We start from the raw sequence: 15,019 nt of genomic DNA on the forward strand, positions 1-15,019 counted from the left end.
GAATATTGTTGTCCGGCGTCTATTGAACTTTCGCGCAATATGCCGTGTCAATAAAGACTTGTTCCCGCGATATTTGATATATTGCAGTTCGTCGGCCTTCCGTTCCGCCTCGCCGCGTCCGCCATCTTCTCTTCCGACTTTTATCGGTTCGCTGTTTTTCTAGATCAATATGAGTTTATTTAATCGTTCCTTTATTTTATTTATTGACAGATAGAGTCTATTTGGTGTGCAAAATTAGTTGTTATATCGCAAGTGGTATAATATTTAATGTCGAGTGCAAAATTGAGGTTAGAAATATTTCGATTGCAATATTTTTTTACGTTTTAATATTATTTGTAGGGAATATTGTAAATAGTTCTTTTTGCAATTTTTTTAAAGACAATTGGGGTATATTTAAACAAGACTTAAGTAAGGTATAAATATATTATTAATACAGAATAATATTATTATAACAATATATAAGCGATATCTTTTTTTCAAGTTATTTCAACGCGCTGAAAATCAAATACAGTAATATTCGCTATAACTGAATAAATCTAAAAGTCGGAAATCCGTTTACTGTATTAAGGTCGTGAACGAGGCAGCTTCCTTTCCAACCCCGAATGATTTTTAAGCATTATAAACGCCGCAGAATGAAGTCCGTTTCAATGAAAATTCCAACAAAAGACACGGATTTAATATTCTCCTTTGCCGGACGAAAACGTTTGTTAACGTAGCGAGCTGCCTTATAATTTCCGTGTCGAAACCTGTGGGGACCCGGTATAGAGGGACGGCTATTGTAATTGCATAATTGCTTTGTTGACGGCGGCGCTCGAAAGCAACCGTGATTTCGCTATGGTCATTTATCAAATTTTAATTTCCGTATTATTTCCGGTTCTGTTTAGAGTTAATATTCGGCAAAATTGAATTTGAGGTTTGATTACATTCAATTTAATGTTCGACAATATTAAATTTGACGATATTAATTTAAATTGTAATCATAAATATTCATCATAGAATATATTCATTAATATTTATTATTATAAGAATGAAATGTTCGAGAGAAAGGAATTCAATTCAAAGAAATTCTTTCCAAAAGCACAGTCTGAAAATATTTTATTCATAACTAAATATATAGAATCGAGATTGCTATATATTTACAACCCTTTCCTTGCAAGAGAATACTATCAAAATTCGCGAAACAATTGTCACGTCCGCGCCAGCAGAATTTTTCCCATTCAACCCCCGCAGACGATCGAAAATTTCATTTTGCAATACGATATTTCGTTTCGTATTATTTACCATTTGGTAAAACGTTCCCCCTTTGACGACGCCGTAGACCGCGGCGAAAGTATTGCCCGCGACATCGCCGAGAGACAAATCATCGAAAACAGAGCCCAGGACGAGTGCTTGCCTCGACTAGAAAAGAATTGCATTATTTTCCGTGCACGAAGGAAGAAAAGGGACTTAGTTTTGAAAATACCTTATCTTTCCAGTGTTCGCTTACTCAGCCAGTTCTCTCTCCCCCACGCCCCACATTATCCGCCCTTTTCTTCTCCGCTCCTTTCAACTACCGGCAACGACGACGACGCGTCCTACCTTCTCTTTCACCATCCACCCCCCCACCCCGTTCGCCTCTCTTCACGATCCCGCCGCTCTTCCCGCGAACTCTTTACATTCCGGCAACACACGTTCCCGATATTCCCCGCCGATCCTCGCATAATTCGCAGCTGCTTCCCGTCGATATCTTCTCCGGCGCGTTTCTCGCGCTCGAATTCCCGGCGTTATGGTTCCTCGCGCTATTGTCGGTCTTCTATAGTTTAATCGTCGCCGATTCGCCGAACCCGTTAAGTTTAAACTGTTTCGAAGATATTTATTCGGGACGTCGAGATTTCTTATCTTTTAAATAAATTAATAATAGTAAGCGGTGAGATAGAAATAGGTGAGCAATAATAATTAGTAGGAATATTAATGCATAGAAATTAATAATCAGAAAAATAATAATAAGTGAAGTATAAATTTAAGAAATAAATAAATAAGGAGTACCGATAAGCTAAAACTAGTAATAAGAAAATGATAATAACAAGTAAAATATAATTACAAGTAAAATACAGTAATTATAGTAAATATAGTAAAATATAGTAATTAAAATAAAGAAAGTGAAGAGCAATAATAAATAAAAACTACCAACCAAAAATCACTGCTAACTAACCTATAACCTATAACTGCAACATAACCTACAATAATACTGAAGAAACAATAATTTCCAAATAATAATAATCAGAGAACTAATAGCATCTTTGTCCATAAAACAATTCCTCAAAGCTTGACCACGATTGGACGACTATAAAATGTTGCTCCGTGCGGTTTCGAGTTAGCCTTCGCAGTCCCAAATGATCCGGTATAGTCAACGCGTGCCGGTTTTATAGGTCAACGCGCTTTCCGCCGCCCGGATCGTTGCATCAAAGTGCTCCAATTGCGCCGCGACTGCACTCGAGTGCGGTCCCCGCGGCCATTGCTGCGTGCGGTTGTCATCGATTCTCCTGGTTCTTTGCGCCGCCGCCGCCGCCGCGTAACAAGCACCGATTCCTCGGGATCGGTTACCGATGCCCCGGCCAATGGGCATTTCCGATCCAACGAGTTAAAATACAGCAGATTCTCCACCGAATTGTCTCCCCGGCTCGCGAACAGAAATGGACATTCAGGGTGGAGGAGACGCGATTATACCTCGCTTTTTTATCGACGATCGGAGATTGTAAGAGCTTCGAGGATTGGATGAATGTAGCTTCTTTTTTAGAAATGTATGTTCTTGTTTAGGAGATGGGAGGCAATTTTAATTATTTTATTTAATTATTGTTGTAATTTTATTATTATTAGTTAATAGTTCTTGCGAAGCGAATTATTGAATGTAAAAAGAGTTACTTTGTGCTTGGAATTAAGGAACTATAATATAGTAAGGAAGTATGAAATAACAAAGAAATTTGATATAGTAAAAAACTATAATATAATAAGAAAATTCAATATAATAATAAAATTCAATATAACAAGAAAATACAGTATAATAACCTAACTTTCCTAACTATAATAACCTATACACAATTTTAACGTCCACTAAAGACACAGAGATCCACAGACTCGTCTCCGATCATCGAATTGGCAAACCTAACCTATAAAAACGCGGGTAAACTAGTTCGACCGTGGACGGAGACACGCGAGAGACCTAATTGATAAATGTTCCTCTGCCGCTGACAGAAACAGAAATAAGAGAGAAATAAGAACGGCGGCGGCGGCGGGCAAGGGAGGGAGAAAAAGAGAAGCAGAAACGTCATCCGGTAGTATAAGGTATCGCTTGGCGAAATTGCATCGCGAAGAAATTGAATCCCCGCGGCGTTATTAACCGGTGTTCGGCTCGCTGCGAACTGCACTCTCCGATAATTATTTCCTCGAGACGACGGAGCGAGAAATAGAAATAGAAAGAGAGACATAAAGAGAGAGAGAGAGAGAGAGAGAGAGAGAAAGGGGTGAGGATTGAAGAAAAAGAAATGGTAACGCTAGGGGCGCGAGAAGAAAATGGCTCGCGCGAGCTCTTTGTCGAAAAAGAAGCGCGCATGAGGGGGGGTGTCCACCCTCTCTCTGAACTTCTTGTCTGTTTTTTAACGAATTACGTAATTATCCTGCGAGCCGTGTGACGCGTTCGGGGGACCATTCCTCTCTCGACTTTAATGAAATCCGGGGAGGGAAGAATTAAACGGGCCAAGACGCTCCGGATCGTTTATTATTCCCTTTGCGATTCCGCTTGTTCTCTGCCGGTAGAGCGAATGAATTTAGATGCGGCGGGGCGGGAGGCGGGAGGACGGGTGACGTTCTTTGACGACCCGGTTCCTTTGACCGACGAGTGCCAGCCCTTAACACGTACCCCCGGCTAAACCAGCGACCCTCGAACAATCCCGCGAAAGATAATCAGCTTTTTATATGGAACGGGAACTCGAGATTTCATTTTTTTCCCTCTCCACTTCCTCCTCCTCCACCTCCTCTAGGGAACTATTTTAACGATACGCGAATTAACTTTCTGAAGGATCCTAGTGGCATGGTTGAGATACGATGGGATGATTTTCTTAGCTATGGTTGACAGTTTGTTGTTTGGTCACAGCTGATGGTGGATGAAGGGTTATTTGGTTAATAGTAATTTATTAGTTTATTTATTAGTTTTTAAGGGTTGTAATTTGGTAGGTGTTAGGTCGATGTTATTAGATGTTTGGTTTGCTACTTTTCTTTCATTTTTATTAGGTTCAAGAGTTATGTCAAGGTTTTTGTTAGGTTTTAAAAGTTATGTCGAGATTATTACTAGCCCTGAGAGGTTATGTCGAAATCATTATTAGTTTCGAAAACTTATATCAAGATTAATACTAGCCCTGAAAGGTTACGTCAAAATCATTATTAATTTTGAAAAGTTATGTCACGATTATTACAAGATTTTTATAGTTACGTCAACATTCTTACTACCTTTAAAAAATTATATCATTGTCCTTACTAGGTCTGAAAAATTACGTCGACGTTATCACTAGGTTCAAAAGTTACGTCAAGCTTATAAGAACTGAAAAGTCATCTAACAATTATTACAAGGTTTTCAAACTCACGTCATCATTATTCCTAGTTCTGAAAAGCTATCTGAATGTTCTTACTAGGTTACTTATAACTTTCATTGAATTAAGCTGAATGCAGGTCACTGCGATTTCTCCTGAAAGTCAGTCAGACAGTTTCAACCCTTCGTCCCTTCCACCGTCTCCGCTCCTTCGAAGTAGACTACGCGATAGCCTCGGGTAGAATCGCCAGCGAAATCTGTAGGAAAGTCTCTGGGCAAACTGAAACCTTCTGCAAGCAGAGAGAGCCAAGTTCTCCGGCAACCCGAAACCCGCGAGGATAACAAATTCAGCGAGCTGAGAGCGATAGAGTGAGAGAGAGAGAGAGAGAGAGAGAGCTCGACTTCGATAGAGCGATAGAGAGAGAGAGAGAAAGAGAGAGAGGAGAGAGCTTCTGCTCCGGGGTTCGAGAAGCCAGCCGCGAAAGAAGGCGATCCGTCAGCAAGCCGTCAACTGTTTGCGTATCACTCGGCCGGGCGAACTTTCCGAACTTGCCGCATTAATAACCCGAACTTTCGTCCTCCCCCCTCGCAGTACGGCGGCGCGCGGGGTCTCTCGTTTGCACGGCAAGCTTTCTAAATCGCGCGACACCCGCCGTGTTGTTCTTCCGGGGCCCTGTTAATAGTCCCCCGGAGTTCGTCGAGCTTCGAGCCTGTTTGCTCTTGCGGTATCCGCCTCCCTTCGCCGCACCCTGCGGCCGCGCCGAATAAAAATACAAAGACGAAATTTACTTGGAAAGCCTCTCTCCTTTTTCTTTCTTTTCTTTGCACTCTATCTAATTCTTATTGTTTTCTTTATTATATAATAAGGAAGGGGGTATAATAAGAATTATTGTTATTATTATAAGGTTGTAATGTTAAGGTTATGTCAGAGTTATTATTAATTATTAGTACTATAATATTCAATTATTATCATTAATTGTTATTATTCTTTTCTTAATAGCACACTCAATCCATTGTCAAGGTTATGTCAAAGTAATTAATTAAATCTTCTTTAATAATTATTATTATTATCTTAATAATATATATAAGCCCTTGCCAAGGTTATGACAGAGTTATTATTAATAATTATTATTACAGCATACAATTATTATCACCAGTAATTATTATTTTTATTTTAATAGTACACACAATCCTCTGTCAAGGTTATCTCAAATTAATTATTTCTTCTATCTTTCTCTATTAATTCTTCTTATTATCAACAATTATTATTGCCCATTATTAAGCTCAACAATTACTATTACCCATTACTATGATCAACAATAATTATTACCAATTACTGTAACCAATAATAATAATTATTATCTGCATAATATACACGAGCTCTTATCAGCCATCGCGCGACCACTTTGCGACAAAATTGGCGCCTCTAAAAATCGCAGCACCGCGAGCCTCGCTCGAGGGCCCAGAAAATTCGTCGCGGATCGAGTGGCAGGATCGATAACGCTTCCAAAGGAGAAACGCGAATAATCGACCAACGGGCAAAGGCAGAAACGAGTGGCCTGCTCGGTTGGGTTTCACGTCGACCGCGTTTCCGTCTTACTCAAAGAGCGGCGCCCCGCGCTCCCGCGCTCCGCTGCGTCTCGTGTTACGCCTCGAAACGCGCCCGCGCGGGGACACGCGAAACGCGGCGGATTAATTACGCGACCCAGGTTTAGGTGTTCCGCGGCGGTCGAACCGCAGCCGCGGAAAATCGTCGCGAGGGGAAAAGCGAGTTCCACCGAATTTACCGACGCTGCGATCGAACAGGACTGCCCCCCGCGTTCCTCCGTCCGCGGCAGAGACCACGCGACTCTGTTGCGGCTTATGGACCGGAAACAACTAATCCTGGGAGACGAATCGGTCCCCTAACTTGTTCGGAGCGCCCGCTGAAAAGGAAAAATGGCCGAAGAGAAATAGTGGACGAGAAATGGGCGACGCTGCTGTGGGAAATGGCGGTTCGTGACCGTGAATATGGTCACTGGAAAAATTAGTTTGAGCTTTTGTTCGCGTTTTGGATAATCGATGCTTTGACGGTAGATTGTGGATTTTTAATAAATTTTAGGTTTTGTCGCGAGAGTGTAAAGAAAGAAAAGAATTCTTGTAGGAGGGGTGTATAAAACTTCAAGCAATGATTCCGTTTCTTTGAGTTGAAATTGTTGAAATTATAGGGTGTTTTGTGCTCGGTGGAAAGATCATTTGGGCTATTGTTTAAACTTTATATATTTATTTATACAGTTGCGATGTTATAAGTAAGAAATATCAGAAATTATACATTCATTCAGAATTTATATATTCACTTCAAATAACCTTTTTAACCTCTTAATTCTTAACATTGACTAACTTTTGGGACATCCTATAGTTTATTTAAACCATTGCCTATAATTCACTATAATCTCTTTCGCCATTAATTTTAATAACAAGCAGCGAACGCTGAAAAATTCCTAAATCCATTCAAAATAAAATCGTCGCTTTCTGTAAAACTCTGCTTGAAACAAAAATTTTGTTAATTAAAAAATTGATGTTAAATCCATGTTACTTCCATCAGAGATTCTTCCTTCACCCTTTCCGATTACCTTCGCGCCGTTAAGTAGCCGGTGTCGACGAATCAGCGTCGCGGCGTTAATGGAAACCAGTCGTCGCGGCGAATTCGTGAAAGAATTCGAAAAAGAATTCCGGTCGAATTAATATTCCGCTGCGGTAACCTCCTCCCCTTCAGATTTCCGGTAATTCGCGGGCGGGCACGTCTCTATGAGATCACGTCCGAAAAGGAGTTTGTTAACTCCGCTCGGAAGCGCCGGCCTCGAATTAAACCTATCGCAGCCGGCCAAGCCGTGCTTCCTTCTCGCCGATGTCCCTCCCCGGTTATAATAAGGTTATCGTTGCCGGCCGGACACGATTCCGCGCCGGAATCGCCCCGGACGGCTCCGGGCGGCGGCTCGTACCCGCTCCGAAGGCTAATCGAGTCACTCGGCTCCGCATTCATAAAGTATCGACGCTTTCTGAAACGCGGGCCGCTTGGTTTCCAATCTACGCGGATTAAGGCCGAACGACATGCTGTCGAACGACGCTGTTCACCCTTCGCATCCCCCTGATCGTCGTATCTCCCCTCCCACCCTCTGACACGTGACGGAGATTTCTAGGGAATATAAGGTTAGGTATAAAGGCTGCTCCGTTCTAGTTAATTTGGAGAAAATTACAGTTTTTTGAGCTTAACGTTTAATATTTTAATACTGAATACACTAAATGAACTTTTATTATATCTTATATAATTCTTTAATTATAATTCTTTTATTATATATTTATAGAATTATAATTCTTTCTCTTCTGAATAAAATTTTTGTTACGTCGTAAACAATGAATTGCAGTCTAATAAAACTTGTATTATAGACAGTTAACTGTAGTAAAAATATGTTTACTATATCTTAAATAATTGATTATGCTTGTATATAATTGTTACTACATCTCCAGCAATTAATTGTGATCTAGTACAATTTGTATTGAAATAAATAGTGTAGTATCATAAATAATCAATTATGTTTGAGTGAAGTTTGTATCACGCAGAGAATAATTAATTATGGTTAAGTAATGTTTTTATCGTAAATAATAGAAATATTGTAACTAATTAAATATCAATACGATGAGTCTATTATGGATTGGCAAAAAGTAAAAGTCATTTAAAAATCGATTTGCAATCTCTCGCACTAAAAACAACGAGACACAAAATGAACAGTTTAACAATAATCAGAACGCTTTGAAAATAGTAAAACAATGATCTCTTCTAATTCCATTGACTTTACCACGCATCGAACCGCAAATATTGTCCCAAAACTCTAGAAAATCACCAAAAACAATGCGGTTCTTTCGCGTTTTATACGCTCCTTTTTGCATTAACTGTCACAAAGAACAAAATTAAATCATTCAATTTGATTTCAAATCGTGCGCGCAGCCACGCGGCTGTTCGCAAAAAGAAATATTTGTTTGTACGGGTTGGAAATCCTTTGAGGCCGCGGTATTTAAAATCGAATTCTATTTTAAAAAAAAAAAGGAGGGTATTCGATTGGGTATTTTACGAGTATTTTTGTTTGCGCTTAGCCGCGAAACATTTCATTTATTTCTGTTTGAGGTTCGCGTATCGCGGTCGAAAAAATATCGCCGCCGATGTTGGCGCTGTCGGCGTAACCGTTCGACGCGCACACAAATCACGTGGGCCCGTAGGAAAAATCGCTGACGAGGATTTGTAATAAATTCGACGTTGCGCGGGGAAACGACGACGGCGACGATGCTCGCGCTGACACGATCGCGGAAAAGAATTGCGCCATTATATTTTAACATAGGTTTACGGAGCAATTTTTTCAATATTTGATAAAAACGAGAGAATATTGCATTTTTCAAGGTTATGGCATTGATTTTTTCTCTGTATTGTTATTTATTGACAAAAATAGCTAACATGTTAGAGTTTTGGATTTTTTAGCAGAACGTTAGGGTAAACATTTGAGTAAAATTTATTATTTGGTAATATATTAAAGTATGATATTGATATTAAATATTCAATATTATGGTAATGATAAGTGATATATTGATTTACGCGAGAAGCAATTCCTGGGACATTTTCCGGTCCAATTTTCGGGCCGAGATTCGCTTCCCCGGAAAAACATCGGAACTGCCCGAAGGAAAGTTCGTGCCGCCTCGTCATCGGCGGATCGGGAAACAAGTAAAAGTTCGCCCGCGAAGTTTTATCGGCCGGCGGACAAGCCGACTTTATAAATTCCTTCGGCCCCGATCCAACAACCAACCACCACCCACCCCACCTCTCCCCCCTCCCCCTACCCCCGCATCCGCAAGCACTCGTAAACATTTTACGCTTTTCATTCGGAGCCGATGCGTGCAACTTCGCGATAAACTTTTTTTCAGTATTCATGATCGTATCGTCGAAGACTGTTGCGGGGAAAAGAGGGGGGGGGGGGGGGGGGAAGGGGGTAAGGTGAGGGGCCGCCAGAGATGGCCGTAAAGCAAAGGGAGCTTGTAAAACGAAATACTCTTTCTCCACGGTGTCGTTCATCATAAAGGCTGAGGCTGCTTTTGCCATTTTTATTGGTGGATCCTGATTGGTGAACAATGCTATAGGCTCGTTGAAAAAATTACAGTAACACGTTTTTATTGTTATTTTGAGTTTTGGTGGTATTTGATGTTATTTAGAATTTTGGTTGCATTTTATGGTGTTTTTAATTTTTGTTTTATTTAATACTGTTTTTAAATCGTTTTATATTCGATATTATTTTCAATTTACATCATATTCAACATCACTGCCATATAATATTCCTCGTATTACTTAACACCTTGACATAACCTTAAATTAAATTAAAAAGTTCAAAAATGTAATTCCTACGTACACAAATCCATCATAAAAAAAACCAACAAAAACTCACCCTAGAAAAATATTAAAAACCAGTCGTTGATTTTAAAAGGGTAGCTACCCCTTAAATAAATTTCAATCGTTTTCCTATACTAAAAAATACCCACGTGCACCATAAAAATCGTTCTTTCCCGCTGACAGCTGCGAAAAATTAGCAAAAACTCTGCGCTGCAAAATAATAAAAAAAAATAAAAAAACCTAAGGGCTGAAACGGTGAATATAGATGAATTCCTGGACACGTTGCAGTGCAGTGTTACGCGGTGTTATTCGTCGCAGAGCGTTCAACCCGCGAGCAACCGGCGTCGACCGGCAACAGTCCGCGCATTGTTCGTCATTGGGGGCCATTATCTTCGGTGGCTCGGGTCGGAGGAGTAGATGGCCCTTAATAGAGTTCCCTTTCGTAACCGCTTCCTGCCGGCATCCCCCGTAGTCTGTCGCTTATTTTACGAGCCGCTTAGCAACGTTGGAAGCCGTGTCGACGCCGCGCCGCTCTTTCTCCCTTGTACACTTCGTTCATATTAATTCCACGCGGAGGAGGCTTTACGGCCAGTAAACTCGACTGAACGCGCTTAAGGGCTCACGGTGTCCCGTCTAATGCAGTCTAATGTCGTCCGGGTTTATGCAGCCGCACGGAATCTTGCCTTGTCTTCTACGGGGAAGAAGACGGGGAGGGAAAAGGACTCTCCTGACGCTCGAATCGGAACTGTTCCGACCCAGTCCTGGAAACGCGATTCATGACGGACCCTTGGCCCTTGCTTCTTAATTCTACCATGGCGCTGAATAGGGTGGCTACGGCGACCCTTGCCAGGTTATGTTAGGTTATGTCAGGCGATCTTATGGCTGCCGGGGATGAAACTGTGCGAACCCGTTGAACTAGCTTTCGCGTGTTCTTGCATCGACTTCGTTAACCCTTTTAGGATTGGTGTCGAGTATAATTGGTATTTAGTACTAGGTAGATGTGATATATAATATAGTATAGTATATAGGATTAGTATAGTAAAATACAGGACGCGGTCTTAACCAATCGTGCTCCCTTAACCGGCAATTAACCCTTTGCACTCGAACGGTGACTCTCAGGCACCACTGATATCGTTCTGTCACCCTTTAAAACCATTTTTATAACAACAATGTTTAATTTTAGAAAAATTGTTAAATATGCCACTGTTAGTATGAATCGCGAGAATTAATTTGGTATATATATAAAATACACTTCGTCGCTTAAAATGAAAATGCTACGAGACAGAAGAATTATTTTAGATTTAGAGCTGAAATGGCTTCGAGTGCAAAGGGTTAAAGTCCGTACGAACTTTCTCGGCCGCGGACTCGTGGCAAGTGAATCAGAGGAATCAGCACGCGAAATTGCTGTTGGGCTGCGTAGGTTCGGGCTCCGGTTCCGGAAGCAGCGGCTGCGCCTCCAGCACCCTCGGCACCCTGCCGCTCAACCGGTGCTACTCGTCCCTGCCGAGGGGCGCGCTAGCGGTTTACGGGAGCCTGACCAGGCCGGCGACCCTGCCGCGGCTTCCGCTCGGTCTTGGACTTGGTCCCGCCCCGCAAACCGGAAACGGGCCGTTGCCGCAGAACGACAGGGACCGGGACAGCAACGGCAGCAGCAAGAGGAACAGCGACAGCGTGCTTTGTCATCGGCTGCCGATGCTGCACCCGTTGCCGACGTGCGACGCCGCCAGCCATCAGGGGACCGGGTTCCACGAGATCTTCAACGCCATACGGTGAGTACGGTCATTAATAATTTACTGACTTTTAATTACGCTTGTTGGAGAGCACGACTTTGTAAAAATACTTTGGAAGAAGAAGGAATTTTCCGAGGCGAGTTTGTAGAGCGAAAATGGGATCTTGATTTCAACCCCTATTTTTGGGGGTAATTGACTTGACTCGAGAGATACAATTTTGGGAATTAAAATATCATTAGTGATTTTTAGAATGTGGAATATTAAGTTCGTAAGGGGGATAAGGAAGAATTCGATTTTTTAATATTTATTTATATGTTTGCTGAAGAATTGAAAATTAACAGCACCGTGATAGCGATAAGGTTATATGTTATACTTCGTCGAACTTTCGCGCGCGAATTCCCAAGATCTTCCGGAGGGCCGGTGTATGAGTTATGTAAATTAAAGAGAGAGAGGGGGGGGGGGTGAGAGTGGTCGTTCACGAAATTATGCGAACTTCCGGCGGAAAGTTCTGCGAGAGGTTCCCCCCGGCCCGCGTGGCCGATTGCCGGACGACGAGGAGTTTAAGTCCGGCGGTGGTTGAAGAAGAAAGAGAGAGAAAGAGAGCGAAAGAGAGAGAGAGAGAAATAGAGGTTCGCGTCAACATGGTGCAAGGTCGTCGAAATTGCGAAAGTTGTCCTGGGCGCCGCTGGCGAGCCTCGATGACTCTTGCGAAATCACGAACTTCCACGACCTCGACATTCGTTCCCGGGACCGGAAGTTCTCCGCTGACACGAGTTTTCCGACCGCGGTGCCGCTAATGGGTTTCTTGGCGCAGCGGCCGAAAAAAAGGGACTTTCGAACGAGCTTCGCAATGTGTTAACGTGTTAGGTTGTCTGATAACGCGCCGAGGAATTTATTATAGAATTTCAGCCTAATTTACGTGGAGCAACTTTTCCTTTTAAATCTGGCGAACTGCACGATGTCAGCTGTCGCTTTTTTTTAATTTTTCGGAATGATCTTGTTATTTTGTTACGATATAAATTACCCTATCTTGAAGTAGACACTTTTAGCTTTAATTTAAGCTAAGTGGTATAAAAATATCTCTGTGGGGATGTATTTTAAAATTCGTCTGAATTTCACTTAATTTTTGTAAAGCACTTCATGTCAGAGGTCGATTCGTTTTAATTTTTGATAATTATTTTGTCATTGTATTGGAATATAAATTACCCTATCTTAAAGTAGACACTTTTAGCTTTAATTTAAGCTAAGTTGCATAAAAATATCTCCCCATTAACGCATTTTAAAATTCTTGAGAACTTCCCCTATTAAACCTTGTTAACCCTATAATATCACAGATCGATTATTTTTAATTTTTCATAATGATCGCGTTATTAAATTGCAATATAAATTACCCTATCTTAAAGTAGACACTTTTAGCTTTAATTTAAGCTAAGTTGCATAAAAATAGCCCCACAAAATCGCCCCCAAAATTCACTCAAACCATCGCTTCGAATTCGTCTATTTTTCCTCCCCTTTTCGAAAGCGTCAGATGCGCGAGCATACTCGTCACATAACCTAATAACAGCGACAACGCGTTCTACAGACCGTCGATCGTAGGCTTCGAGCGTTCTCGGTAACGTAGGCAAAAAGTTCTGTCACCTGCCAGTCGGGTTCACGCAGTCCAGCGTTAATTTCATGGCTCACCTGGCCGCCACCTGGACACCATTCTTCTTGTCCTTGCTCGCGTGCGGCTTCGGAAAGCCCTTTCAGCTTTCCAGAGACCATAAACGGATCTCGCCCCCACCGTCCACCCATAATGCCGCGCGTCTCGATTGCCCTGAAAAGAATTTCGTTTCAGTCGGAGCGACGACCGAAACCCGAGCCGCGCCGCGGCGAATTTAGGATTCCGCGCGCCCTCGTCCCTTCGGCATACCTCGCCGTCCCTTTCTGGACAGTTCGTCAACCCCTTTTTCAATTTCCTCTGTTCTCCTCGCCAAGGCCTAACGACGTTTCGCGGACCCAAGCCGGCTCCGTGTCAACGACCTTTATTCTCCGCTTGTTAGTACCGCTTTCTTGCGCGAGCCGCAATTTTTTTGCGGGCCCAGCTCTCGCGTTTCTGCCAACGAGAGAGTCCTGTCGGTCGCCGCGTTTTTCCAGCGCGGCTCCCCGTTTCTCGCAGTCCCACGGCTCGAGTCCAACCAACCGGCGACACTTCATTGTGCACCTGTTAATCCTTGCTTTCTTGTTCTGCGCGCGATTTTCGCGTAGACGCTCTTGTTTTCCCCCTCGGCGACAACCCCACTTTCGTCGTTCTCAGCTACGCTTCCGGCGACGTTTGAATTTTTTCCGCGCAACGTAAACGCTTCTTTTTTTTTTGGTCCTCGGTCAACCCTTTCGACGGTCCCTTCTCCCGCTTTTATTAACCGTGTTCCCGCCAGTTCTACAATCTTTCTGCGAAACGCAAACGCTCCTGCGAAGTAAAAGCATCGCTCTGTAACAAAACATTTCTATTTTCGTGTAATTTGACTCGCGTTTCCCTCGACTTTTGTTTAACTAGACCAAAGTTTTCTTTGTAATGAAATTTTAGCACATGAAGTCTGGATACGTATAGTATTCTCTTTAGTTTTGGGGAGAATTTTTAATGTAGTTGTTTGTAAGATTATTTATTTTGGGTTTATATTGTTTCGTTCGTCGCTGTGTTGGTAGTGAGATCAAACTTTTGTTAATAACATTGAACTTTAGTGGCATGAATTAGTAGCTAAAACATAACCTCCAAAGAGGTTAGAAGTATTTCAGAATTATAATTACGCTATATTTAAGTACTCTAACTACGTAATAAAATTGTATCGTAAATCAATTTTAGACAAAAATTAACCAACTTCGATGGACTATAACTCCGCGAAAAATCATCGTAGAATAATGACTCAATTTTTAAATTAAAGCTTGAAACTTCTACTTTAATACCATGTGCTCTGGAATTTAAGTTCGATGCATCCTCACCATTGTAACCCCTTAGACCTGATACCATGTTAACGCATGCAATTTCATGACCAGAATACAAGGGTTACTTTAAATCGTTGTAACTCTGCGAAAAAAAATCGCAGCCTCGATTTTTTTACTTACAATTAAAGAAGAAAGATCGAACTTTATTTCACCGGAAACGGCATCTATAAAAAAAATTTTACAAAGTCTGTGCATTTCGTCAAACTTGGCACATTTCAGTGGGACAGATACGGTAATTTTTAATTAGTCAATCGTGGCTTTAAATTTAAATTATTATAGTGTTAAAAATATATAAAGGGAAAAATAAAAAATACCATTTTAAAGTAGAGATTTCAA

The 15,019-nt window shown here is 41.7% G+C and overlaps 1 protein-coding gene across 1 annotated transcript in view; it reads left to right on the forward strand.

Moving 5' to 3' along the window:
* Window positions 1-15,019, forward strand: part of LOC144468825 (uncharacterized) — a 101,031-nt gene that overhangs the window by 58,707 nt on the left and 27,305 nt on the right. Inside the window, exon 7 of the mRNA XM_078178577.1 lies at window positions 11,392-11,740. Coding sequence (XP_078034703.1) covers window positions 11,392-11,740 — 349 coding nt within the window. The remainder of the gene's footprint in view (window positions 1-11,391; window positions 11,741-15,019) is intronic.

This window comes from Augochlora pura, chromosome 4 (genome assembly GCF_028453695.1).
Source record: "Augochlora pura isolate Apur16 chromosome 4, APUR_v2.2.1, whole genome shotgun sequence".
Taxonomy (NCBI): domain Eukaryota; kingdom Metazoa; phylum Arthropoda; class Insecta; order Hymenoptera; family Halictidae; genus Augochlora; species Augochlora pura.